This window comes from Oculina patagonica, chromosome 7 (genome assembly GCF_052425735.1).
Source record: "Oculina patagonica isolate OP01 chromosome 7, crgOcupat, whole genome shotgun sequence".
Taxonomy (NCBI): domain Eukaryota; kingdom Metazoa; phylum Cnidaria; class Anthozoa; order Scleractinia; family Oculinidae; genus Oculina; species Oculina patagonica.
In genome coordinates, this window is record NC_135764.1 from 4132395 (window position 1) to 4160342 (window position 27948).

At 40.2% G+C, this 27948-nt stretch overlaps 2 protein-coding genes across 3 annotated transcripts; one reads left to right on the top strand and one right to left on the bottom strand.

Annotated features, from left to right (window-relative positions):
• Nucleotides 1-53: 53 nt before the first annotated feature.
• LOC144660162 (uncharacterized) lies at nt 54-18116 on the bottom strand. 2 transcript variants are annotated; one of them, XM_078520744.1, is made up of 14 exons: nt 17855-18116; nt 10044-10403; nt 9403-9719; nt 8346-8533; nt 7236-7376; nt 6154-6254; nt 5750-5796; nt 5004-5111; nt 4611-4703; nt 3041-3145; nt 2433-2534; nt 2060-2084; nt 1577-1686; nt 54-410 (listed from the first exon to the last, which is right to left on the bottom strand). In XM_078520744.1, exons 2-14 carry the CDS (start codon nt 10379-10381, stop codon nt 358-360), a joined length of 1728 nt encoding a protein of 575 aa, XP_078376870.1. In that variant the 5' UTR covers nt 10382-10403; nt 17855-18116; the 3' UTR covers nt 54-357. The 2 variants fall into 2 exon arrangements, with proteins under 2 accessions (XP_078376870.1, XP_078376869.1); XM_078520743.1 differs by lacking the exon at nt 17855-18116 and adding an exon at nt 14458-14581.
• LOC144660200 (putative oxidoreductase YtbE) lies at nt 14573-27948 on the top strand. Its single transcript, XM_078520798.1, has 8 exons — nt 14573-14848; nt 16697-16786; nt 17838-17945; nt 18579-18767; nt 23362-23453; nt 24358-24456; nt 25430-25523; nt 26375-27948. The coding sequence occupies exons 1-8, from the start codon at nt 14797-14799 to the stop codon at nt 26518-26520; spliced, it is 870 nt and encodes a 289-aa protein (XP_078376924.1). The 5' UTR covers nt 14573-14796; the 3' UTR covers nt 26521-27948.

The following is a 27948-nucleotide window of genomic DNA, read 5'->3' on the forward strand; positions in this document are numbered from 1 at the left end:
TAGTTGGTCGGATACCATTGCCTGTTAACCAATCAAATTCAGGAATTGCAATAAACCATTACCAGTTTTTAATAATGCAGGAGGACAAGGACTTCTCTACCATAAATGGGCAACGTATCAATTTGTCGAACAATATGTCTGTTTAACAGCTTAATTTGAGAAAAATTATCATAAATTTACACAGTTAATTGTTTATCGGTTTTAAAAGGTCAAACGTACACAAAAAATCGACAACGAGAAAATACATTTTATAAAGTCCTTCGCAAAAACGTAATTTTAACACAATCTGCTTAGTAAGATACTTTGAAAAGGCGGATTATTTAACAATTCTGATATATGTATATTACAAATCAGCAATCACAGCTGTTCCATATCTAATGCAACAAGTGCGTTCAGGTCAGCTATTGCTCCTGAAAGGAAGAAAAGAAAGAAGAATCTATTTTAACAAATTGTTGTTGACCTTGGGCGGGGCGAATCCTATATAAAAGTAACAAAGAAGGTCGTAGCAACTTTTCCGCAGGGTTAGAATTCTTAGTTTGGTATCCCTTAGGAAGATAAAATCTAAAATGACCACCTTTAGCATTAGGACCTCTTAGAAGTAAAAACAATTGTGCCAAACAAGTTGTGGTACCTTAAGAGGAACCTTTGAAAATCTCCAACGATAACCCCCGTCAATTTTTTGTACTTGAGTTCCTTCCCCTCCCTCCCATTTCCCCCTCCGCCAATCAGTCATCATAGTTTACGGTGGAATTACGAAAGCAAAGCGCCTTGATGGCCAATGGGGAATGAGGGGATTGCCTTAAATTACGTCCCCAGATGCAGTAGTAGTACAGTAGAACCTAGTCAATACCGACACCAAAGGGACAGGGGAGAGTGTCAGTATTATGGATTTGACCGTCTTACAGAGGTAGAGTTTGATGTGTATATTGGTCTCTTTCAGACCAGGTAAACTGTCCAAAATAGAGAAGTTAAAAATTGGTATATTTTTTTTTTTTTTTTTTTTTTTTTTTTTAGGGAAGTTTCCGTGTTATAGAGTTGCCCGTTAGGAGGGTTCCACTTTCACAGCGGTCAAACGCAAAAATTGACGTCACGTCCGGTCTTCGCCGCCTTAAACTTTTCTAAGAATTTGACTCGGAAGTGAGCAAACCTTTGTAAGAAACTGTTAAAGAAATAGTACGGGGAAAGAAAATTTCAAGCTGGGAAACTCAGTGGAGATGAATTATCAAATTTCCCATCCATAAGCTGCGTATAAACCTTAACTTTCCAGGGACGGGGTTAACTTTTTGCTTTAAACGAAAGCTTTCGGAAAAATTAAGACTTTGTATGGATAATTTTGGCGGGAATTGCACAGAAACTGCGCACGCGCGCGGCGTTTGACCGCTGTGTGGGTTCCACTGTACTAGAGTAGTAGAGTATTTGTCGGTGTTTTCCTCTTATTTTGTTCCTTCATTCACTTTCAGCATTAACATTCAGTTGAATCGCCCATGCCGTTAACAAGACTGTAGGGACATACTATTACAATTTCTACTACTGATTTGTATACATGTATTCAGTATAAACAGATTACAAATCATACCCTCTATTCTGGCTATTTCGTCCAAAGTTTTTAAAACATCAACTTCTTCAGGCGCAGCGTTTATATGTACATGTTCTGTGCGAGGGAACGATTTCGCCTCTTGTTGAGCTCTGCATGGTTAAAACACGCGTCGAATTATATGTGTTGAAGACGCAAATGGGATGCAAGCACCACACAAAATGATGTGAAAAACACGTTTGTTTTCTAGTGGCATGCGAGTTTATAGTTAAAGGAATCATACCTTAAAAAACATTAAGACTACAAGCCCGAGTTTCCTATGGGCCAATAGTCAACGGCGCGCAGCCGAGAGCACTATTGTTCATAGAAAACGAAAGCGAACAGTCTAGCTGTTCTAGTAGACACTCCACAAGAAGATCCGCAGGTTTCCAATGCAACACATCGAGTGTTAAGAACAGGGGCGGGAGAGTTACAGCGAAGGGATTAGAGCTAAAAAGTTAAAAAAACCTGAAAACGAATGCTTACCTGTGCTTAGCAAGTCCATCACCCTCTGAAAGTTAAACAGAAGGCAAGATAGATCAACACATAATAAGTGCTTGTTGTGTTAAAAATATTCTTTGAATCTGAGTTGTTAGTCTTGTAAGGGTGCGTAAAAGAACGAACGCTGATACGCAATTTAGTACAATATGATATATTTGAGGGAGCCATTTTTACCCCTAGTTTTAACTGCAGAAAAAAAAAACACAAATGAATAAGGCTTGTCAAGTTTTCAGCGGAAACAGTTCAGGAGCTTCAGCGGAACACCCCTGCAAAAAATTAATTGAGTACGACCCGAGACCATCTAAGGGATCCCAACAAAGGTTGTGATTTGTTAGGAGGGTGGGGTGGGTGAACTGACCTGTCTGGGGGTAGAGTGAGGGTTCTAACGACAAGAGCAGTCTCTCCAGTTGTTGAAGCTCTTGCTCTGCCTCGTCACAAGTGGAACTCGTGCTTTCTTCGTCTGTTGTTAAAGTAGAGAAAATGAAATTTAGATTTAAGGGAGCTATACAAAAAGCAACTGAAGTCTCTTCCCAGAGGAAAGAGGGATATTTTTAATAAAAGGTCAGATCGCTGGAAACAGCATCGTTTTTCCTTGTGAAAAAAGAGAGGGAAAAAAATGATTGCGCAGAAAATACCGAGCGGAAAGACTACTGCTGAAAAGGTACCAAAACGTGGAAAATGCGAGAAGAAAATGCGCAAACTATTGCGTTTAATCAAGTGGCCTTGCGTTTTCAGATTTTAAGGGCGGCTTTTTTTTGGTTCTCCTCTCGCGTTTTTATTTTTTCTTGTGCTCGTAGTTCATATGTTTTAGCCTAGTAACCTTGATGTCAACAAACAAATTCTCCCTACTGGTCTCCATACATTTCTAACAGTACTAGTTGGAAGAACTTGGTTGCAGACATATTATTTGTACTAAGGTTTTTCCTTGCAAGGGTGGTGTTCGCGTTAGGTAAATGAGTAACTTACCATCGCTATCAAAGGAGCAGCCATCGAAGGACTGGTGAGGAGAGTCTGGGTTTGAGCTTGGAACTTGATCCACTTCTCTGTTTTGTAGTGCGCATGTCTGGAATACTGAAAAGAAAACAAGATGTATAACGCCGTGAGATTTACAATGTTGGCACTGATCAACTGTTCATAGAATTAACTGAAATATCGCAATAACGGCTTAAAACTGTAGAAGAACTCAAAAGAAACACAGAAAGGCCCAAAAGGGGTATGGATGGGCAAAATTCGAGAAGATTTAAAGGTCAAATGCAACGAAATTTGATCAAATTTTATTTAAGACTCATTTTGACTAAATGAGAAATATAATAATCATATGAATTTTAAACGATTTGGTTAAAACGTCGCTGAATATTCGATGTTAAAGACAGCCCTATCTTCGCTTCACAAACGGAACGGTTCGAGAAGCGAAAATGGAAAAATAGGCGAGTCGACGCGCGAAGAGACATTTTCTTACCAGGTCTGCTGCATTGCTAATCCCGAAGCCGGAGACCACGAAATTCTTCTTAAAGACGAGGAGCGATGCAAGGAAGGTTGAGATCGACGAAAAAAGAGGATTGTATGCAATGCCGCTGTGCCAGCAAATACAGTATCACGATCTCAGAAAGCTCCAAGATGCACTGTCCAGTTCCAGCCCTAGAACTCGAATAGACTGGCGCTTCCCCATACCATGGAAAGAAAGCCGTATCCAGGATATCCTCGACGTTCGCCTAACCCAGTCTGGGAACCCCAAAGTTTTATCACACCACCCACCCTATTAAAAAACTATCCAAAAAGAATAGCCCAAAAACCTGCAAAAAATTTATACTAAAAGATAGCCCCCAAATACAAACTCCCCACTGACTCAGTCAGCTAGCCCCCTGGACCCCGTCCCCCAGACTCAGTTCAGGAGCGCGCTTAGCGAAGTGGGAAGCAGAGACCGAACCAGCGTTAGTAGACAATATTTATTGTCCTCAGATCAAGAAGAACTAGAGCCCGCCTCCGCTCGCCCGACACCGTAGGCGCGGCCAAAAAAAATGATCCAGCAATCCCCCCCCAGATTTAGAAAGGGGGGGGAAGGGAGGCAGAGAAGAGATGGCTGGGGGCGGTGGAACCGGGGCTGGTCGCCCGTCTCGTCGGCGGTTTTGTTAGTTCGGGTCGTTTTCATCTCTAGCGCCACATCGCACACTTTCTGAGAGTTTTTCATTAGTTCCAGACAGTGCGGACAAAAGAAAAAATTCCAATTTCGTTGCATTTGACCTTTAAACGGATTGCGTTCGGGTAAACTTGAAAAACGTCGGCCCGACTTTTTTCAAGTTTATCTCAATTTGTATGAAAGTGTCATTTACAATGCTCAAAAATCATCCTTTTTTGCTATGTGGCCTTGACTTTACCAATAAATGACTTGCTCTGCCATTTTGAAGTTTACAGCTCTTAATTATCGAAGGCAAATAGAAGTACCTGAAATAACCTGACCTAGCCCCTTTAATATTCGGAGTTGATAGTTTGGTACCTCGGTCAGAAACACAGATTTTGATTTTTAATGATAACTTACCATCATGCATATCTGGGGACCTGTCGATGTCTTTTCTTGCATCCACGCTTTCTTTGTACATTTCATTAACTGTTTCTGGCACCGTCTGCTCACCTGACAGAGATGGAAACGCAACTATGTGAAACCGCGCGAGGACTAGTAAATATAACATAAATCAAGGAGGAGTATAAGTATTTCTACTCTGCCTGGATGGGATGTTGGTTCATTGTAAGTCTTCTTTGTGATTGGCTAGGACGCCACGCAAGTGATAGTCTGATTTTAAATCAATCACAAAGCTCAACGGACCCAACTCCCTTGATCACAGTGAAGACATGTTTTCTCTTGAATGTTATCAGTAAAGCAACTTTTATTACCCAGTTGTTAGTTGCGACAATTTCAAGCTATTCATTTTACCTTCATCAGTGGCTGACGAGCTCGAAGTGCTTTTCCGCTTGTTGCTTGGCTTACGGCCTGGTCGCTTAGCTGGCTGCCTAGAAACATCGTCCGGAACAAACTGAATGTCTTGGGATTAAACAGAAGAGAAACGTTATTAAACCATAAATGCAAAGGTTAAGTCATTTCCAGTGTGTAAACTTAAGTTAAACTGAATTGTCCTGAATTAGTTCTTTCGAAAAAAGTGTTTTTTTTTTTCTTGCTCGGAGTTTGAGCTTTATTTAAACTCAGTGCGCGGGAAAACTTGAAAGCAGCGCCAAGCGCGGAAAAAATTGTAACCGGCGCCAAGCGCGGGAAAACTTGTAAGCAGCACCAAGCGGGGGAAAACTTGTAACGGGCGAAAAGCGCGGGAAAACATGCACCGGGGGGGGGGGCGGTACCACTTGTAACCGGACGGTTTCACTTGTAACCGGAGCCAAGCTTGGAAAAGCTCTGAAAACGAACTAAAAGGAATGGGTATTGTCGTGAAAGATAGAGCTGGTCGAGGTTCCCACAATGTTTAGTTTTTAACAAGTGGTGTCTAAAGCACAGCTGCTGTAAAATCCAAATCATTTTGGAAAACGCAAAATAAAACTACGGATAGCTAACTTCTAGTTCTGCTTGCGATATTTCTGTTTAACATAGTTTAAACCGACCCCTTCAACTTTGACGTACAAAACTGAATTACTAAATGAAGGAACGGTTTAAAAAAAATAAGATTGCCTTACCAATTTTCTTTTGACTTCTGAGATGATGTTCAAATGGCATTAGATATCTGCAAGAAAAGAATTTACGTGTTGAAAGAAATAATATTGCAAAGAGAAGAAGAGCTATTCACGAAGATTAAAAAAAGGTGCATATACGTTTCAACGTTTCCTTTTCAACGTTTCCAGTTGTCCTGTATGCAGTCAGTTGATCACGGAGAAGTTGAACACGTCCTTTCACATGGTCTGTTTCTCGCCTTGTGCAGACAGGTTACAAAGCAGTTGCTCGTTAGCTCGTTTCTTCATACGCTTCTTCGTTCGTTCGTTCGTTCGTTCGTTCGTTCGTTCGTTCGTTCGTTCGTTCGTTCGTTAGTTAGTTGGTTCGGTCGGTCGTGATCGGTCGGTCATTCATTTGTTCTTTGACTTACTTTTGATAGAAGACGCGGGCAGCTGTACTCACTCCTCCATATATTACACTCGACTCTAACAACTCGTTATAAACTTTATTCCAGAGTTTACACTGACAGACCTGAAAGTTTAAGCAGGAAAATGAATTATCAAATCAGTTATGACGGAGCAAAAAATTAACGGGGGATGCCGGTTCTTTGCCGCTCGGGGTCTCGGTTTTTTGGGTTTAAATAGATAAGCTTTATATATTAAAATTTTTTTTTTTTTTTTTTGCAAGACTGTTCATAGCCTCCCTATTTTTCAGCACAGAAAAACACGAACGAAATAGCGAGCGCGAAGCACGAAGGGGGTGGGGGCGAGGGGCGAGCGAAAGAAAAATAGAGCCTCTTTTTTCTTTCGCAATTCTTTCCGCGGGGGGACATAGGGCTGAAGCACGCACGGGTCACTGGCCCACCGCAGCATCCCGGCCCGTGACAGTAGGCTAGAGGGGGTGCTACCCCACTGGATGGCATGCGGCCATCGCAGGTCAGGAGCCAGCATTTTGTTTCTCTAAGAGATCACCGGTACCCATTTATGAACCTGGTTAGAGAAAAGAACTGCGACCCTGGGATCTTTGAACCCGAGTCCAACGCGCTAAATCAACCAACAGGACACCGTATCTCTTACACTAGCTTGCGCGCAAATAAGCCGTCTAGGTACCAGAGTTACGAAGTGTCCTGTAGCCCTATATATTAAAGATGATTTCCAGTCCGTACTGCGCAATCTCCGCCTGCAATGTTTGTGAGTCTCACAAACAGAAGAATGTTTACTAGCAAAAATAAAAAATCGGGACAAAACTTACCTTTTTCTTCATTATTAACGCCAGATATCCTTAACAAAAAAATAATAACGAGTAAAAGAAGCTCGACGGTATTTCAAACGGACGTTTTAGCTCATCGTGAATTCTTGAACGAAACGATCCGTAATGGCGAACTAAAAAACTTCATGTACGCTATCACCGAAGTGTAACGTTTCAACGAATTCAAAACAAAAATGAAAACAAACCCTGAGTCTGCGCAGTACGGACTGGAAATCATCTTTAATAAAGACTTCTCTAGCTTACATTTTCAAATCCTCCATGTTGCTGTACTAAGTTGTAGAATCTGAAGAGGTTGACCTGTTTGCCGCGCCAGACCGGTTCCTTGGGAACAGTAACGCCTTTCTCCAATGAAAACGACTGCAGATATTCCAGGAATTCTTTTTCCTGTAAACGGGAAAAACCAACAGAAAGAAAATTCTGCTTGTATCAAGCCAGCGAAGGGCGTTTACAAGCACTCTGATTGAAGCTACTTTGAGTCAGGATATCATGCACTTTATATGGTTTAAAAATTTGAAACGTTTTCACATTTAAACATCGCAAGCTGCATCAAAATGATACGATATTTGTCTTAGATAACCGGCTTATCCGCGCTAATTGCTGAGGCACTGTATTGCTCTGTTTTGACGTAACATAAATTCTTCTCAACAAGAATTATCCTTGTAATCCTCTCTATATTGAAAACAATTTCATTTGTTTAAGGATCGGCCCATATATGAAACATTCTTAGTTTCCGCTAAAATGTACGCTTTACAGATTATACATGAAAATTAACGATCTGCTGCAAGTTATAATTATAACAGTACGTGCGAAAAACAGCTTCATGCCAAGAGACCATTACACAGGAGAGAGCATATCTGTTAGCCGTTTCCTGCTTTTCAATTTATTTTCAAAACCTCAAACATAAGTGGCTTATCAGAAAATTTTATATATGAAGGTAATTTGTGAACGCTCAAAATAGATCATTAGGACAGAGTCTTTACCCGGGTAAATTTGAAAACGGAGAAATTTGAAAACACCGCGTAAATTTTTTTCTTTCCCCTTTACCCCGGTTTATTTTAAAAAAATTATCTTTATTTTTTGGGAAAAAATAAAAAAAAATTTTTTATTTAAAGAAGAAAAAAAAAAAAAAAAAAAAAAAAAAAAAAAAAAACTGTCGCCCTAAAAAAAAAAATTTTTTTTTTGGTACCCAAAACCTTTTTTTTTTGGGGGTGGGTGTTTAACAGAAAAAAAAAAAATTATTTTTTTTTTTCCCGGGGCGGGGGGGAGGGGGCGTAATGTGAGAAACAGCGAAGCTATTGATGCAATTTATTGCATTGTTCCTTCCTCTTATGGTCTCTGCTTCTCGCTACATACCTTCCAGTCTTGCTGTGACACGTTTCCCGTCTCAAAAACACGCTGTTTACTCGTCATGTACGGGATGGTCGGCGAGTTTAACGGAGTATCTGTATTGCGGCGTGCAGGAATCTTCGCAGGTTCCTTTACACTTTCAACTGGAGCTCGCTCGGTCCAAACTGCAGAAGCCCCAGCTGGTTTCTCTTCCTCTGTGAGATACAAAAAAGATATTCTTCAGTCCGTGATGTAATTTTGTTTTTTGGAGTTCAGTATAAAACGGTCGGATCTCTAGCACCGAGCTACAAGAGAATTGTGAGAGCTAGTTCTTAAATTAGGTTCAAATACGGTGAACATCCCGCTTGCTTGTTAGATTTGGTTACAGGTTTAAAGAAGTGTCGTTATAGGTTAAGCTTGATAAAACGTTACGACAGATATTCATTAGTCAATGACACATAGGTAAAGCCGAGGTCTTTCTTTATTCGAGCCTTGCGGCCCATACGGTGGCGCTGGTGTTTTCTCCGGTTTCCGTGGCATAAGACAACTAGAAAAAGTTTTACTCCCACTCTGGATGGGATACTAGTCCCACAGGACTTCCCCCAGCATTTAATTTGCTGGTAACCTTTTATACACCTGGGTGGAGAGAGGCACTATGAGAGCAATGTGTCTTGCCCAAGAACACAGCGCAATGACACCGGCCATGGTTTAAACCAGCGCACTAACTATAATGCCATCACACCTCCCGATAAATTAAAAAAAACTTTCCTTACCCAATCCAAGCTCGATATATTTAAAATTTTCTTCACTTTTTGCCATAGAACTTGTTTGTTTTGAAAACAGTGGGCCACTGTTTTCATTGTTATTCAACCTTTCCGATCAAAACTTGACTTGCAAGCTTTAAATAGGCTTCCATCAATGACAATCATATGTTATACGGAGCTTCAAAACAAGGTTGTGATTGACGGACGCCTATTGTAACTTTGACTTGAAGGTTGCGTGGCAACGAAAACGGCGGTAAGCTATGCGACTCAGTTGGTGCTACATAGCGAGAAATTAGACGCAAATTGCGAAATTGACTCACCGTCGACGTATTTGAAGTGGCACGTTTCCAGCCTCTGGTCCGAAGTCTTGTTTAACGAGCTCTGCGCTTCTTGGAGCGCGAACTCGTAAGATTTCTTGAGTTCAATCAGTTGCCGCCCCTGAATCTTTCTGAACTGAGGCGCTTTCTCACTCTCACTCATGGAGCGCAGCGGATGCACGCGGGCTGGAACTAGCCACGCACGAGAACGAGGCTGGCCGAAGAATTCCACGTGGTAGTGCGTGATTTCTTTCTCTTTTTCCAGCGGTGCGTCGTAGTACTCGCCACAAGTTGGATCACGGGTCAGTAAACCTGGCCAACTGCATTACCGAATCGATAAGAAGAAAAGAGACTAACTATAACCATCCCCTTGAATTAACGGGGCTTTGTCACGGTTTTTACCAGATATTTGAACAGCGAAAATATATGTTTGTTTCGCAGAAAACCTAAAAGTCCTAATTTGTCCTCAATATTCTCGGGTGGGGGGGGTGGAGTCATCTTAAAAATTTTAATTGGATTATTGGAGGGGGCGGGGGAGGGAAAAAATAACTGATGCAGGGGGGGGGAGTGTGGGGTCATGATATATTACTGGGACTATCCATAAAGGAAGGCCAAGCGAAATAACAAAACAACTCAACACTCACGACGGATATCCTGACATTTTTGCCATGACCACCTCCCCCAGGGGAAGAAGGCTGTATATAAACTTCATGTGCTTGGGTTTCTTAGCTTTCTGTTCCTCAGCGGAGCAAGTGTTGTAGCGAGCGTCACGATTGAGCCAGCAGTACCACGCGCTGTCCTCCAAGCCCTTGGCCTCCTCGGTTGAGATCTCGCGCCATTTTTGGCAGCTCTCATTTTCACACTGTACCCATATAGACACGTCTTCTTCGTCGTCTCTTTTCTTCGCGGGAGCGATGAGCGAGGATACCTGACTCGGATGGCAAGATGGCTGCTTCAGTAATCCACGCTTTCGTTTCGGCATTGCGCTTTAAGGACGTAAGGTGCTGTAGAACGATTCAAAATACACAGATCAGTTCGTGTTTTTTGTTTTTTCGCGATTTTGAAATGGGCGCCAACTGAACACTGACAATTTTTTTTTTTGGAGAGGATCCTAAAAACCCTGCGTTGCAAATGAACTAAAACCCCAGGTTTTAGTCCGTCTGCAACGCAGGCTAGATCCTTAGGATATTGGAAGATCATTATAAAAAAAAAAAAAAAAAATAAAAGACCTGCCAAAGATCGTAAAATAGAGGATCTCCCAATGGTATCTTTAAAGATGATGAGGATCTTACCAAAGCCGGGGATCCTCTCAGAGATTTTTGCAAGGATCCTTCAAGATCATTAAGGATTCAGTTTGATGACGATTTTACCAGGATCTTAAAATAAATTATCCGCAGGATCTTAAAGTATATTTGCAAGATTGATGATCATTGAAGTTTTGTAAGGATCTTGGGAAGAGTTCTGCCGGAAATTAGCCGGCACTTTGTAAAATGTTCCGTTTCAGTCCGCGGACTATGACTCTATCGACACTATTTTAAGTTTTCCTGCAAATCTACACCGACAGCGAATAGGTTTACGGAAAGTAATGGATACGGAGGAATAGCACATTTAATGCACGATGCAACTACCGGAATTCATTTCGCTTTTCCTTTAATTAGTTAAATTATGAATCCACTTTGGGGTAAAAACCAATTGCTCTAATTAGAACGACAAAAAAAAAAAAAAAAAAAGTCAAGGATTCTAGTAGTTGTAGTCAACACAGGCCGCCCAGTCGTTGTATTCGATTTATGTCAGGTGATTATAAGACAATGTATGACAATACTTTGAAAATTGCTCTAAATAGTACTTGTATGAAAGATTTGAATAAAAATGTCTTACCTTATGTTTATCTTGCGTTATTTTGACATTCTGTGCTTCTGGAGTGGGTTTAAAGCCGTTTCTCTTTAGGGGAAGCACAACGTCGGAAAGAAAAACTCGTCTAAACGGCTTTAAACCCACTCCAGAAGCACAGAAATGTCAAAATAACGCAAGATAAACATAAGGTAAGACATTTTTATTCAAATCTTTCATACAAGTACTATTTAGAGCAATTTTCAAAGTATTGTCATACATTGTCTTATAATCACATAAATCGAATACAACGTCTGGGCGTCAAATGACGCCATCGTGCAAATGGCCTATTGAATACGAGCACAGCATGCAGTTTTGCACTACTCTTAAATTTACCGCGAAAAAAGTAAACATAAAACGCCAATTAACTGGTCTAGAGTTTCGCATTGCACAAGAACTTGTATATTAGAATATATTTGTGAAAAGTGAAAGGGTGTTCTAATTTTACCATTTCAGAAGGCGTTTCTCATTGCTCAGTCAGCACGGGATGTTCCCGAAAGGAAGTTTAAGATTTGTGCAAAACAGGAACTTGTATGAAGCGTATTCCGTGTTGAAACAAGTTTGTGTTCCCAACCGGTAAAAACAATTTTAGTCAGGCAAGGTAAATTCGTTCTATTTTTAACTCTTTCGTCGGTCCTATGCTCGTAAAATAAACTCTTTTCCTTGATTGCCATAGATTTATTTTCATGCAAGTGCAGAGAATTTTGCGTCATTTTTCGGCTTTCAGTATATTCTTGCTTTCGTTTTGGCATGAAACTCTCACGCTCTCAGCGACTCTAGCGCGTTCTCCTAACGAATTTTAACCCTCTCAAATTCGTTTAAAGGTTCATCCAGAGTTTACTTTTGTTTGTCTAGCTGGGGCCGATGACAATCGCCGAGAGTTGAAATCCCTCGTAAAACTTTATCTTTTGACTCTCGGCGACTGTCGTTTGGCACGGGCTGAACAAAAGAGAAGAGTGATGTTGACTATTGTAGGAGTTTGGAGCAGCTTGAAAAACACATACACAATGTTCACTGACCACATGAAAGTACTGCTCAATAGCTTTCATTTGAATGGTCACACACTAGAGTTTCATCCACAGACTTAAAAGTTAGAGCCACCTTGTACAGCATAACAAACAGTACCACATGAAAGTACTGCTCAGTAGCTTTCATTTGAATGGTCACACACTAGAGTTTCATCCAGTTAGAGCCACCTTGTACAGCATAACAAACAGTACCACGTTTAAGTACTGCTGAATAGCTTTCATTTGAATGGCCACACGTACACAGGGTTTCATCTGCAGGCTTAAAAGTTAGAGCTACCTTGTACAGCATAACAAACAGTAATATACTCCATGAAAATACTGTTCAATAGCTTTCATTTTACTGGTCACACACTTGGATTTCATTAAAACAAACTACAAGGTAGAACGGCATTTGCAGGACAGCAAGCAAACAAAACCACAAGAAAGTACATGCTATTCCAAGCAGCTTTCATTTGAGTGGTATCATTCATCGAACCGACACGAGATTTGACAGAAGTGGAAGGGTATTAAAATACTTCGTACTCTCAGAACAGCAATGGAGAAACTTAACAATTTAAAATTGACTCCGGCAGGTGAGTGGGTGCTGACTACGTATGCTAATAAATACAAACAAATTCTCTTACATATGACAAACTGTTTTACAAATCTGACTAAAATCCGCCGTCCTTTTTTATATCAATAATGAGAGGTAACATTTATGCAAGAGAACCGTTGCTTGATCTATGATAATTACTACAAGTGCCAAATTCAGAGGTATTTGAACTGCAAAGACTCGATGAAAAAATGATTTGAATTTCGACGCGAACGTGAGGAAGAACCCAACTAAAATAAAAGGGATGTCAATTTACAATTATTGACGTCCGCGAGCTCCGCTTTTAATAGGCTTGCATAGTTGATGTCATCTGTGGCGGAAGCCTCCCACGGAAACGCTAATTTCGACTGATCACGCAACAGACTGTTTAGCAAGCGATACATATACTACCACGGAGGCAAACATAAAGTTACTTCATTTGCAGAAATAACATGAAACTGAAGCCCGTAGTTCTCATTCGTCTTCCGCTTTACGGACGCTGAAGCGACGGTTTTTACGGACGCTGAAGCGACGGTGAAAACGTTTTCTCCTGTTCAATTTTTCCTCTTAGTAGCTCTTAGTGTCATCTCGCATCGGCCTGCTTTGCTCACTGAACCGAAACCAGCAGCTATTTCTTGCTCACTGAGCAGATGACGTATTTCCGGTCATAGATATTGCATAGCTTCAAAACATGTCCGATGATGCAAAGATTTTTCTCGACTGAATTTTCAGGTTTAAACTTTGTGCGGTAGACAAGAATGGTACAAAAATAAAAAGAATTGGAACCTCGTAGGCTTTTCGAGAATTGAGGAAAACCACTAATTTTATTTGTATAAAACATTAGGAATATAACTATTGCTAAGAACTGTAAAATCGCTGATTCAAGTTCTTAAAATATAAATTCACATTCATAAAAATTTGTCACTATTCTGCAAGGTAACCTTTTAATATGCAAATAACTTCAAATTTCCCTTTATCTAGTTTATAAACTTGGTGCGAAAGAAACTTTTGTTTCTTTCGTTGAAAACCAGCGGGCGGCAGGTAAACTACACTTCGTAATACGGTCATGTTGACGGCGGAAGTGAGTGTCTCGAGTCACGTTTTTATCGTGTGATCATTTTCGAGTTTTACACCTGCAAAATTGTTCATTCTTTGCCATAAATTTTCAGTTATTCAAACAATTAACCAAGCATTGTCAAATAACATTGTCTTTGGGATCGATGTTTTTCATTTCCTCTCGCCGGAAACAACTGAGTTCCTCTTAGCGACGACAAAAGGATTCGCGACTCGCGTAAATGTAAAGGGAAAGGGAAAACGGAACTTCTATCGAGCGAGATACGACCTTCAAAGTATGAAAAAACACATCAAAGCAAGCCCAGTAGCGAGACATAAAAGGTTTATCACACCATTACTCCGGTTTCTAAACAATAAAGTCGTGTTTTGGTTAAACTTTTGTTTCGACACGAGGTCCGTTGTTTGGTTAGACAGGAAGCTACGACAGACGTTCGCCGAGTTTGCTGGCAGATTTCTCGACGAAACCAGAATATATAACAATAAAGATGTACTTACCTTACATCGTTGTACACACTTCGGTTATTTTGTCTTGTTAAAAGGTGCGAAAACTTTCTATGCGTTTCACATGCAAATGCTCAGAGTGACAATCGACACGTTATTTTCCTCTTGATTTTCCCGCTTACTGGGGTCAGCCGCTGAACAGTCAATATTTATGCTCACTTGTTGTATAATGCGCATGCTTTTACGCGCGCAATCGCTGAGAGACGCTTCGAAAGTTCGAATTTACTTGTTTCTGGAGATTTTTGTTGATTTGGGCAAAGGTTTGTTGTGGTACGTCTCCAAAATGATCTGACCTATTTATCACCAAATGCAGATCTTTAAATATTGTTAAAAATGTTGCCAGTTCAAACTTTGAATAATGGCCAACGGATTCCAGCCATTGGACGTGAGTAAATTATTTACCTTGATATCATAAATTGCGTACTTAAGCTATATCATTAATTTATGCACACTAGACTGCTGTCTAGAGATTGTCCCACAATAGTTTTCTTTTTCCAAATATTTTTAGTTGCTCCTATCAACTGCTGACAATTTTATGTTTTAATGCTAGTCTAAGAAAACAAAATAATACTATACAAATAAAAGATAGTTGGGTGCAATGACTGTGTACACATGTAAAATAATTTCCAACAAATATAAGCCCTGGGCTTTTAGCTTTATTTTATTTAAAGGCTTTTTTTGAAGGGCTTACTTTCAGGGGGGAGGGGAGGTTTATCGAAAAGTTACAGTATATATAATTTAGACAGTAGCCTATACCAGGACTGCAGACTGCCTAACTTAATGTTAGGAAAGATGATAACAATCTTTAATCTTGACACAAAAACAGTCAGGTTACATAATACAAGATCTCGCGATGCAAACCCAAAACCTCAAAATTTGGGAGATCATCAATTTTGCATTTAAGGGATTCCACTGAAATAGAAGGAGATAAAACCTCTGCTCGATCCGGCCAAATGGAATTAAAAAAAAGTTATACAACTCTATACCTGCCGCCTTTTTCTGGGTCAAAGGCGTGAGATTTTGTAAATATACCACCTGAGAGATATAATGCCCAGGATTTCCGAATGGACGATATTGTCCGAAAAAAGTTTTCCGAAGATGTCTGAAGTATTCCGAAGACATTCCGAACATATCCCGATGCCAGTACGTGGACGTTGTTTTGCTAAACACGACCTCGTTCCCTAACGCTTTTTTTGTCAAAACTTTGTCATTTCGGGGAAAGTATCGCGATTTACTCATTTTACATGGAGTTTTCTTTTCTCACACTGGTTTGAGATTACATTTAATATTTGGAAAATGTGTCCGTTTGTGGTTGTAATAACTCACATTTTTCCCCGACTTAGGCGTGAGGAAATTGGTTCGTAAGCGTGAGTTGGCGTGAGATCGAAGTTTTCAACTCGCAGAGGCGAATGCAATACCGCGGAATCACCTTAAATTAAGGTGAGAGTTGGCAGGTATACAACCCTCCAAGTTTATTTTTTACCTTAGTGGCCATTTGGCCACCGACTGCTCAGGTTTGGTTGCCAGTGAAAGACTTAGTCGCTAAATTAAGCACAGGCTTTTAATCCTTCTTCTCAATTTTAGTCGCCAGGCCGGCGGCTTTGGTTTCAATTTAGTCGCCAGCTCCAAAATTTTAGTCGCCATGGCGACTAAATTGGTCTTAACTTGGAGGGTTGTTATAGCTAAACAATTCAACCACAAAAAATGCATAAAAATATATCTAAATAACATCTCCAAAATCAAACAAAATAGGTGTAAAAACGTGTATTTCAAACACTTTCCCTCATATCGATGAGACTGGGAGATTTAGCCTGTACTGTATGCTGCAGGAGTCCCAGATAATTGTAATGAGTTGGCATGGATGAGAACAAAATGTAAATACAGTTGAATCACAATAACTCAAACCCTCAAAAACTTGAATCTCATGCTAACTCGAACCTTTTCTGAGACCCCTCCAGGTTGTTTTCTTACTAATTTTACCCTCGATAACTCAAACACCCGATATCTCGAACCTTTTTCGTTTTCCCTTGAAGGTTCGAGTTATCAAGATTCAACTGTAACAGCTAATGTTGCGTCAGATCTTGGCATTAGTTTCAAGCTATCCTGCTGACCGGCCTAGAGTCCCTTGAGAGAAATTTACATTAGTAATAAAATAATGTTGTGAAGTTATATTCCTGGGTAATAAAGTATACGCTTTCAATATTCTAACTAAGCACATCTTTTTTTTTCTCAGTTGGAACATTTCAGATGAGACAAGTAGCAGGTGATGATGTGATACACAGAACTATTGATACGGCATTGCAGTGTGGATACAGACTCATAGGTAAGCTATTTGTAAATACATTTTAAGGGGTCAGGGAAAATAACCCTTAACCCTAATGTGCATCTAATAATTCAATAAAATCTCAACTGTTGCCTTCATTCCTAATTCTTAAACACATACCTGATTGAAGAAACGTTGACCTTTGAAAAGCATTTACCATGAACAATGCGACCCAAATGTTTACTGGAAAATCAGAAAAAAAGAAAATCCCTGTCTGTGGCAGAATAAACATTATGATTTGACAGGTTGTATAAATCACACTCATAAGGCTCCAGAAGAAAAAAACATCGTGATTATTAATGAATAGAATGTTACTCAGCTTGTCAATGCTGCCTACTCAGAATCTCATTCAGTCTTATCGTTCACAGTTTCAACCCTCCAAGTAAATTTCTTTCCTTTGTGGCCATTTGGCCACCAACTGCTCAAGTTGGGTCGCCAGTCAAACATTTCAGTCACCAAATTAAGCTCATACTTTCAATCCTTCTTCTCAATTTTAGTCGCCAGGATGGCGACCTCGTTTCAAATTTAGTCGCCAGCTCCAAAATTTTAGTCGCCATGGCAACTAAAATGGTCATAACTTGGAGGGTTGGGTTTATGCTTTTTACTGGGTCAACATTTCCTCAATAAGGTGTATTTAACCTACCTTAACCTGTGGCCCTAACCCTTTCCCAAACCAGCCCTCTTCACCGCCTGACCCCTAAGCCCATGGCAAAAGCATAGCATTTGTGGATTGTTAGGCCCCACCAAATTTGTGGATTTCATTTGTTTTGGGTCCTTTTGAAACCAACTCTTAAACCAATTATGGCTTGGGACTGAACCTTTATTTTTCCCATTTTGGCTTTTGTTTTGGCCAGAAAACAAAAGATTATTATTTACCTAAAACTCATTATGGGAATTTAAGGTCACCAGATGGTTTTTCCCTTAGCCCTTGAAATTGATAATGATAATAAGATTATTGGCTCAATTATTTATCTGTACTATAAATGAAACTTACTTTTTTATCATTTTTAATGAATAAAATAAGTGATTTTAATTATTTAATATGTTACAGATACAGCAGCTGTATACCGGAATGAAGCAGACATTGGACACTCAATGAAACAGCTTTTGCCAAAGTATGGGCTCTCCAGAGCTGATATCTTTATAACAAGTAAACTGTGTAAGTCCTAAAAAATAAATATAATAAACAAAAACTAAGTATTCTGATTGCTTAAGATGTGTGAAATCTTCCCTGTCATATTCAACTCTCAATATATTTCAAGTGAGATACTCATCTTAGTGTTGGTAAGGTCATCCCCCTTTTTTTCTCCATTCTCCCTCAGAATTGCCTTTCCTAATTTTTGGGTCAGTCGGTCGAATAAAAAAAAATCCTGAAAAAAGAATGTCACAAATTAGGGGCAATCTACTGGAATAGGAGGCCCGGTTCCTAAGCATCATTGCATGTGGAAGCTGGAAACAACAAACAAGGGTTACAAAATCAACATGGCAGCAGTAGAGTAAGAAAGGATTGATGTTGTGGTTAAAATCAGCTGAGAAAAAACGAAAAAGATGAGCTACCAATGCAAGATTCCTTGCGATCTGCAAGCATCCATGCCATGAGTTTTTTTTTATGAAAACTCCAACTGAAGATATGGGTCTGTCGGACAACGGTTAACAGGGGAAAAAAGGGGACAGCCAAACTGATGCTGAAAAATGGACCACACATGGCAGATACAAACGCTATATTTCGCTCATATAATTTACTGTATAAATTTACTAATACCGGTATTAATTTTTTTTTTAATTTTCTTAGCTCCAAGAGACCATGGGTTTGATAGTACAGAAAAGGCATGTAGGAAGTCTGTAGAGGCTCTGGATTGTGAATATCTTGACCTGTATCTTATTCATTGGCCTGGTGTTCAAAAACTTAAGAGTGAAGATCCAAGGAATGCAGAACTTAGACAGGAAAGTTGGAAGGCATTAGAGAAACTTTATAAAGCAGGTTAGTAATTTTCTTTTTAACTGCTGCTAGAGCAATTATTTCTTATTCTAAGACAACACATATCCATAGAGGAACAACATGTTTTAGTTATTCTAAACTAGTAATAACGAAACGTTTTAAAAGTAGTGCGACCATGTGTATTTTGTATACAATTATCTTTTAAAAATGTTGTGAAATAAAAGAAAATACAGGAATGTGAATTCTAGAAATGAGTTATGTTTTATGCGAATTATTGTTTTTCAATCCGGTCAGTGTAAAATGCAGACTGCAGAACAGGGGTAAAATACAGACCGACGGGTAAAGTAACGAAATACGAGTCAAAAAGCCATTTTTCCCTGCCGGCTAGCTGCTCCAAATTTCGAAGAAATGTATGCCAGACAACGCTTCGCATGAGCTATCATGAAAATGAACTGGTGATAAATGTCATACAAAATAGACAATTTGATCAAAAGCTATCAAATTAACTTTTTGATACGTTTGAAAACCCGATTTAACTCATTTAACTGGACAGTTTAAAGATAATTTAGAAAAAATAATTATCTTTTATACCATGCCGACACAGCAAGGTCACGTTCAGCGATCAAATTACTCCACCGCAACAGCTGTTTCAAGCGTTTGTAACTGGCGCAGATTAAACGCTTCCGCAACAAAGTTATAAATACTGGCTTTGCTTCGCTAACCGTAGTAATAAAACACTATATAAAAAAATAGAAGGTACAACACTTTTATGTTTATAGCGAGCGGTTAACTTGCTTGCTTGCGTTGCGAATTGCAGACGATCAAGATCTCGTGACACGTACGGCTGCAACACAAGGAGCGATAAACAAATGACTCGAGTTTCAATGAGTTCGTGTGCGTAAAAAAATAATTTCCGAAAGGGCACAGCCTGAAACAGGTGAAAGGGCAGTTAACCGTTCAGTTTCATCCAGTTTACTGGTGACGAAGACTTGAAGTCTCACAAGGTCAAGTCCGTAATAAAAGTAAAAATTTGAACACATTTTTTGTCGGCATATAAACATTTTAATACGGGTCTCTGTAAAAAGAGGACCGGATGGCGGCGGATGGCGGATGGCGGATAAGAAAAGGCGGATGTGAAAAGGCGGATGAGAAAAGGCGGATGACAAAATGCGGATACCAAAAAAAAATTTTAAAAAAATATAGAAAGAACTTTTTTAATAACTCAACAACTTGATCAAGTAAATATTAGCACATTGAGTCCAGAAGATGTCTGACAAGACGAAAGAAACAGAGATTAAAAACCCCTTGACTTTCCTTTATCATAAGACCGGGGTTGTTACTAAACTGAGAATCAGCAGACCATATTTTTGTTTCCTTTTTTCCCACACAGGCCGCAGTATTGTTTGTGGATGGTTGCTCGACTTTATCATGTAAAACTGGACAGACAAAAAGCAAAACGTAAATATATCGCATACAATAAAGGGTTTCTATATCTCCTTAAGAGTTTCCCTAATGGTCGCGGGTCGCGGGTTTCAGTCGCGTGTCGCGGGTTAAATAAGTCGGGGTTGAAAAAGTCGCGGGTTTGAAAAAGTCGCGTGTTTAAAAGTTGTGAGTTCAAGAATGCATATTCAGGACCAAACAAACCGGGCAGACGCCGGTAAAATGATCGCGTTTAGGAACTACGCGAGTGCAGTCAGCGACAGCTGCACAAATAGGAACAGCACGGCGCGACCGTGACCCACAGTATGAGGACCGCCGTTGCACCGCGAAAAAAGCACATGAGATTGCCAGGGAAACGTGCGCGCGAGCGAAGAAGTGAAAAGAAGAGAAGCGCGACACCAAGCGCGCCAGAGCCCGTCGCCGACGCGGGCGCCGGAGGGGCAGGAAGCCGCGCGCGGCCCCCCAGCCGCCCGCGCGCCCGGAGCCCCCGCGGGGCAGGGAGTGAAGCGGATGCCCGCAGGCCGCGAGGAGGCCGCCACGCGACTCAACCGCGAACAACCCGCGACTACCCGCGACACGCGGAACCCGCGACCCGCGACCCGCGACCGCGACCCGCGACCCGCGACCCGCGACCCGCGACCATTAGGGAAACTCCTTCGAGGTCGATCTCGAGCCGGAATTTTGGTTACGGAGACCCTTTTAATACCGCCAGTCCATTCACGTGTTCGCTCATGCGAAACGTAATCTGACATACATTTCTTTGAACTTTGGAGTCGGCGGAAGGCTTTGTGACTCGTATTTCGTTACTTTACCTTCTGTCTGCATTTTTCTCCCGGTCTGCAGTCTTCATTTTACCCTCAATCTGCATTTTAGTCTTCGTTTCACACTAACCGCTCAGAAAACTCATGAGCGATGTGAAAACATGTCGACATCGTGAAAACACGGGTACGTACGAACACGCCAAATAAGGAATATGGAATTATTGAACGCATGTTTCGCTGCACCAAATATAGATTAATTTAATTAAAATCATATGAGCAGGAACATTTGTTCACGTGCTAATTGCCAAATATAGTTCGAGAACAATACAAGCGCCCGCGAATTTTTAGGAGTACCGTATTTACTCGAAAAGCGCCGCGGCGCATAAACGAGCGCAACACATCGCTTTAGGAAAAAAATGTCCAAGTTGTTTGAGTTGCTTATAGTGCTGTAATGTCAAACGGATCCTCAAAAAAGCGCCGAATCGGGTCTGCGGCGCATTCGGGGGCGGCGCTTATTAACTTTTTGTCCCAAATGCGGCGCTTATTCGAGGGCGGCGCTTATCGGGGGCGGCGCTTATTCGAGTAAATACGGTATATAAGACAATCGCTAGTCAGCGTCAAAGAAATCTTTCCTCACCAACATTAGAGTTGCTCCCAGCGAACTGCGCTGGTGCTTGTTCGCTGGTCGCAACCATTGTCTTAAACCATCTTTAGTCGGAAAATGATGTGGTTTAATATGTGACCCTCCATGGGAAAACAGGAAAAAAGGTGAACGCACGGGCACACCAAAATGGCACACTAAACAATAGGCAGTGTGCAAAATTACACGCCGGCTTCTGAGCAGCGTGTCAGAAGGCACGCCTAATTAAAAATTTTCTTTTGTAAGCATCGCACTATAAAAAAAGGCGCGTGTCTTATCGAACAATGTTGCGTGTCGAGTACTGTACTGTGTGAAATGGCACGCCAGCATGTCAAATCGCACGCAATTCAAGGGTACAAACCGTTCTCTCGTCTGGTAAAACTGTCACATGTACAAGCTTTGCGTGGTCGGCGAACAATAAGTTTAATTGTAGCAGCAGCCGTATAATCCAACTTTTGAAACAAACAAAATCGCAGATTTTCGATGAACTGGACCTTTTAATTGAGTATCATTTTCAAAGTAAACGACAAAAATTTCTTTCCAGCTACACGATGTATTGAAGATAAATGTCAATGATTTCAGATAAAATGGAAAGAATTCAAATTCGGACGGAATAAATAGAGCAGAGCATTCTAAACCAATTTTTAGAAGTTGCATCATACTATTTTAATCCTAAATGGCAGCCATGCAGTTTAGTAATAGACATAGTCTTAGTTTTGGCTCAATAATTGAATTAGCGACTTAGTCTTTTAGTTAGTCTTTTAGTTTTGGCTCAATAATCGAATTAGCGAACATCTCGAGCCGACACTTAGTCTTTTAGTTTTGGCTCAATAATCGAATTACCGAACATCTCGAGCCGACACTAAAAGACTTAAAGACTTAGTCTTTTAGTTTTGGCTCAATAATTGTAGCGACTTAGTCTTTAGTTAGTCTTTTAGTTTTGGCTCAATAATCGAATTAGCGAACATCTCGAGCCGACACTAAAAGACTTAAAGACTTAGTCTTTTAGTTTTGGCTCAATATTGAATTAGCGACTTAGTCTTTAGTTAGTCTTTTAGTTTTGGCTCAATAATCGAATTAGCGAACATCTCGAGCCGACACTAAAAGACTTAAAGACTTAGTTTTTAGTTTTGCTCAATAATGAATTAGCGATTATATTTTTATTTTGGCTCAATAATGAAGCAACATCTCGAGCCGACACTTTAGTTTTATTTTGCTAATAACTATGACGAGCCGACATTATCTTTTAGTTTTGCTCAATAACGTAGTGCTCGAGCCGAATTTTTTTTTGGCATAACGTAGCGCATCTCAAGCCGACCTGTTTGCTCAATAATCGATTAGTGAACACTCGAGCCATTAGTCTTTTAGTTTTGGCTCAATAATTGAATTAGCGAACATCTCGAGCCGACACTAAGTCTTTTAGTTTTGGCTCAATAATTGAATTAGCGAACATCTCGAGCCGACACTAAAAGACTTAAAGACTTAGTCTTTTAGTTTTGGCTCAATAATCGAATTAGCGAACATCTCGAGCCGACACTTAGTCTTTTAGTTTTGGCCAATAACCGAACACCGAGCGATTTGCGTCCGAGCCGACTTTTAGTTTGGCCAATAAGCCCCGACATTTATTTGCCAGAAAGGCCCTGAGCCGACAAAGCACAAACGAGCCAGCGGGCGGCGTCCGAGCCGACCTTAGGGCGGCGAACATCTCGAGCCGACACTTTAGTCTTTTAGTTTTGGCTCAATAATCGAATTAGCGAACATCTCGAGCCGACACTAATGTAATACATTTTTCCAGGTTTAATTAAGTCAATTGGAGTATCAAACTACACAACAGATCATCTGGAAGAACTTCTGCAGTATGCCACAGTCATTCCTGCTGTATTACAGGTACTAAAGGATTATTTGCTGCCTATTAGACACAATTCTTGTCAATCAAAAGGTCATTTGCTGCTGGTGGCAGAAAACTTTCTTGCAATCAAAATTGCTGTGTATTAACACTGTCTTTCAAGTTTTAAAAAATGTAAACGCTAACTGGTAATCCGTTTTATTATATAAACTGCAGTGTTTTAGCGAGTGGTAGCAAATCGAGAAAAATGGTATCACACATGTGTGGATAAAAATGATATCCACACATGTGTGATATCATTTTGACCAATCAGCCCTTGCAGAGTTTGCCATGTTTCAATGCTCAATGGGCCAAAGTAAATCGATCTTAAGTCGAAACATCTTCGGATCTTCCTCGGCAATCTTCGGAAAACTTCGGAAATTTTCGACGAAAATGGGTTCGGAATCATTCGTACAACCTTCGGACAACATTTTGAAAATTTTCGGAAATCTTCGGAAAATCGTAAAAAACATCGTAATTAGTGTAGGTTTATATAATAAAAAGAATAATACATGGTTGCTTGGAGATATGAAATTTATCTTCTCTTGTTCAAATCCGATATCTCACTCGTTCGCTGCGCTCACTCGTGAGATGTCGATTTGAACACTCGAAGATAAATTTCATATCTCTGCGCAACCATGTATTATCCTCTATATCTTTCCCTGGGTCTCCCTTGGGAAACTTAGTGGTTGAGATGATCAACGGGTGTGTGGAAAGTCATGAGTTCAGCTCCCCTCAGATTTTTATCCTTTGTCCCAACCTTGTGACATGGCTTCTTTTAGCTAGTCAGAACATGACAGAACAGCATCCAAACTGTATTTTAAATTGTAAAATGCTGGTTAGTAAAAGTGATGTTCACATATTAATTATAAAATATGATTTTATGATGTTTAAACCGATACACAGGTAGAATTTCATCCGAGGCTTTATCAGAAAGAGTTGTTGGAATACTGCATAAGTAAAGGAATTCAGCTCCAGGCTTACACCTCTTTGGGCCAAGGAAAGGTATGTTGTAGAGTTCCTCATGTACAGTGAACATCTTAATTTTTCTTGCGACCTAAATCATCATGTGCATGTGCAACCTTGATTGACAGGGATCAAAACATAAACGTTTCCAGCAGTGATTTCAATAGAAGCTTGCAACTGGTAAATTTTGCCAGCTGGCCTGTATAGGTTTATTTTGGACAAGGGAGTGCTGAATATTTAATCAAGTGTTTTAAGGGTTAGGAGAAAGATAAGGAAAGCAGACAAGGGATTACCTACCAAATCATCATCATCACTTTGTTTACCCTCGGATTTTGAAGAGTAGCTTATATAGCTAATATCTCCGAGCATTTCACAGTAGGCACAGTACAACGGGCAAAGACCAGACCACAACACCGGGAACTCCATGCCCTACTCTTTACGATAAGTGTATGGGTTCTTTTACGTCCCCTGCTGACCATAACACTGAAGATGCAGGAGACGGGGCCTACGGTTCATGAAGCCACCTGCCTACAGGCTATTTGTCAGCTACTTCCTAAATTGTTGCTGCCTAGTTTCCAACATTAAATTTGACAATATTCTTTACCTGTTCCTTGAGTCATAATTATTTTGTCACTGAACAAAAGGCTCAGTTCCCAAGACTTCACATTTTTGCCTGTTTGGTATAAATTTACTGTAAAGGCCAAAATTTGGTGTAATCAGGACACACTAGATCTTTTAGACTAGAGACACCGCTGAAGGTAAACAGTAACTTTAAGGCAGAAAAACTGTTTTCATAATAAAAATAGTTTAATAAATTAAACTTTTTTTTTCAAACCAGTTTGATTTTCATTTTCCTTTGTTTCAGATTATAAGTGAAACTTGACTAAAAAACCAACTGGTTTCTTGATAACTTTTTAACAAAACAAGTCAGGATTTTAATAAACTGCCCTTGGTGTATTTGTCTTAGACTGAATAATAAATTTTAAAAACAGGCTTTTTGCTTTCTTCTTAGCTCTTAGATGAACCAGACGTGTGTTCTGTAGCTGCACATTACAATAAGTCCACAGCTCAAGTGCTCCTAAAATGGGCTCTTCAGCATGATGTTGGTGAGTAAGTACAGCATTAGGGAAGTGGTCATAACAAGTGTACTCGACAAGGACCCACCTGGTGTGGGGGGGGGGGGTAGGGGGGTTATGCAAGATACATGTACCACCTGTCTGATTGGACAAAAATGGACAAAATTATTGGCTTCAAAATTTGAGTTAAGACTTTCATATTAGGTGTGCATGAAGTTTGCATTGCTGGAGAAATGGCACAAGGATGTTTGAATCTTTTTCTTAGTTTTTATGGGGGGCTCCTGATAGAGTGGGGGCTATACTTGTAAACAACTTGATCACTATCTTTTAAGGTGGGGAAGGGGGGTACATGAGGAGACCACCTGTCACCTGGTCCTCCTGGTTCTCCTGGGCTGCGAAGGAGACCAATTCCCCGGGCCAATCGTCGAACTTCACATGAAACGAACTAAACTGAGCGAATTAAGTTCATGATAAGTTCGACGTTTGACTCAGTTGAGTTCGTTCGACTGAATTAAGATCGACCAACACGTTCTATCCGTCGGATAGAACGTGTGAAGATCGACTGTGGGACAAACTTCGATCTTTTCATGAAACGAAGTTAATAAATAAATTTTAAGTTTGTATGTTAATGTATTTTTAGCCTCGAAATATTCGTTCTTGCTGCTCTGAATTTGGTTCGACGAATTAAATTCGACGTTTGACCTAACGGTCGAGCTTTTCCTGTTTGGGTCGACCAAAACTGCAATTTAGTTCGTCTCATGTGAAATTCGACATTTGGCCCTGGGCCTAACAACCAACGAGCTTGGGCTAGGCCGTCACTCTTGTTCAAAACATGGTGGGTTATGTTGCATCTATAAACACTCAGTTCTTTTCTTTTCCAGGGGTCATCCCAAAATCTGTTAGAGCTCAACACATTAAAGACAACATCAATCTTCTGGACTTTCATCTCTCAGAACAAGACATGGATACCCTGGACAGTATGAATACTAACACTCATTTTTGCTGGGATGCGACAAGGGTGAAGTGACTTAAGACGAAAAGAAAGACAGCGAATTTTAATGTCTTATGTAAAGAATGAGAAGCCGTATAAGAGTCAGATTCACAGACTCAAACGTCTTCAAGGTTTGTGTCGTAAAACAGAAACCAGAAGCCGAAATTGACGCACAAACGTCTACGAACGTCTGTAACTCCCGAGTAACTCCGACACAGGGCCAAGTGTCCCCAACTCACGCCCGAGAGGGTTTCACTATCAACACGACTAATTCGATACACTTTAAGATAGAAGGAGGTTTCCTGTCTGTCTTTAGATGTGAAATCCTGCAGTTTGTTTGCCATTAAATTAAGAAATCGAGAGCAATACCAGCAACTTAATCTTGGGTAAGCTTAATCGGGCTTTGAGCAATCAGGGTAAAACTTGATATGTCTCTTGCTTTGAATGAAGTCGATAATATGTATAGAGCGGTTCTCACTGCTACTTCGTTCAGTGATTAGTTTAAGAAACTCGCGCCCCTTTATCAATCAATCAATCAATCAATCAATCAATCAATCAATCAATCAATCAATCAATCAATCAATCAATCAATCAATTAATCAATCAATCAATCAACAAAAGCAATAGTGACTCATTTGCAGGCCTTTTTTTCCCGCAACCAATTGCAAATAAAACCAAAACCTATCGTGACTCACTCGCATTCCTTTTTCTCGCGCTTTGCGCTTGACACATTTACCGGTATGTACTTTGCGTTTTGATTGGTTAAGTGGATTGTCTGTGCCCAGCTTTCCCACGGCCATTTTTGCACTATGCTCGAGCAATTTTTCTCTTCACGCTCGACGCCATCAAGAAAAAAGAAGGGAGTGGTCGTACTATCTGTGGCTTTTGTGTTTGGCCCGAGTGATTACTTTTGGCCCTCAGAATTAAAGTGAATATGAATGATAGTGATGATATAAATGTACACAAACCTTAATAGTAATAAAGGGCAAAAAAAAAAATGGTAATCAGTATATGACCTGGAAAGATCGGACATGTTAAGGCTACGGCGCAAAGAGGCTAAAGCCAGCTTAGAATGGGTGGATTAGAACCTTTTTTTTAATTTCCTGGCTGTTACGAGAGTAGAGGATTAATAATATCATTAACTTGGCTAATCTTAATGCTAGGCTTAGTTTTTTTTAACTAGCTTTTATAATGTCTTTACAATTTGTATCCACTAATCGTAATTCACGAAAAATATAATTATGACATGTTTTCGAAGACTCGACTTGATTCGACTTCTATGGCATTAAATTTTGTCTCGACCTCACTGGTACAAGAAGCTGTTATAAAGCTTGTTTTCAGTTCTTTTTATTTCCAAAGGCTGATCCATTGACTCGTGCAGGACAAGTACTGCAAGGCAGCTAAAACTGCCGTGCAGTCAGCTTTTTATTGAATATACTTAAATAAAATGTTATAAAGACTTCA

Excerpts from the sequence above, each read along its gene's own strand:
- LOC144660162 (XM_078520744.1), bottom strand. The coding sequence starts at position 10,381 with ATGCCGAAACGAAAGCGTGGATTACTGAAGCAGCCATCTTGCCATCCG. Across the intron at positions 7,377-8,345 it reads TGTCACAGCAAGACTGGAAG|GAAAAAGAATTCCTGGAATA; the intron begins GTATGTAGCGAG and ends TCCCGTTTACAG. Across the intron at positions 4,704-5,003 it reads CTCGTCAGCCACTGATGAAG|GTGAGCAGACGGTGCCAGAA; the intron begins GTAAAATGAATA and ends CATCTCTGTCAG.
- LOC144660200 (XM_078520798.1), top strand. The coding sequence starts at position 14,797 with ATGTTGCCAGTTCAAACTTTGAATAATGGCCAACGGATTCCAGCCATT. Across the intron at positions 16,787-17,837 it reads GTGTGGATACAGACTCATAG|ATACAGCAGCTGTATACCGG; the intron begins GTAAGCTATTTG and ends AATATGTTACAG. Across the intron at positions 25,524-26,374 it reads GGCTCTTCAGCATGATGTTG|GGGTCATCCCAAAATCTGTT; the intron begins GTGAGTAAGTAC and ends TTTCTTTTCCAG.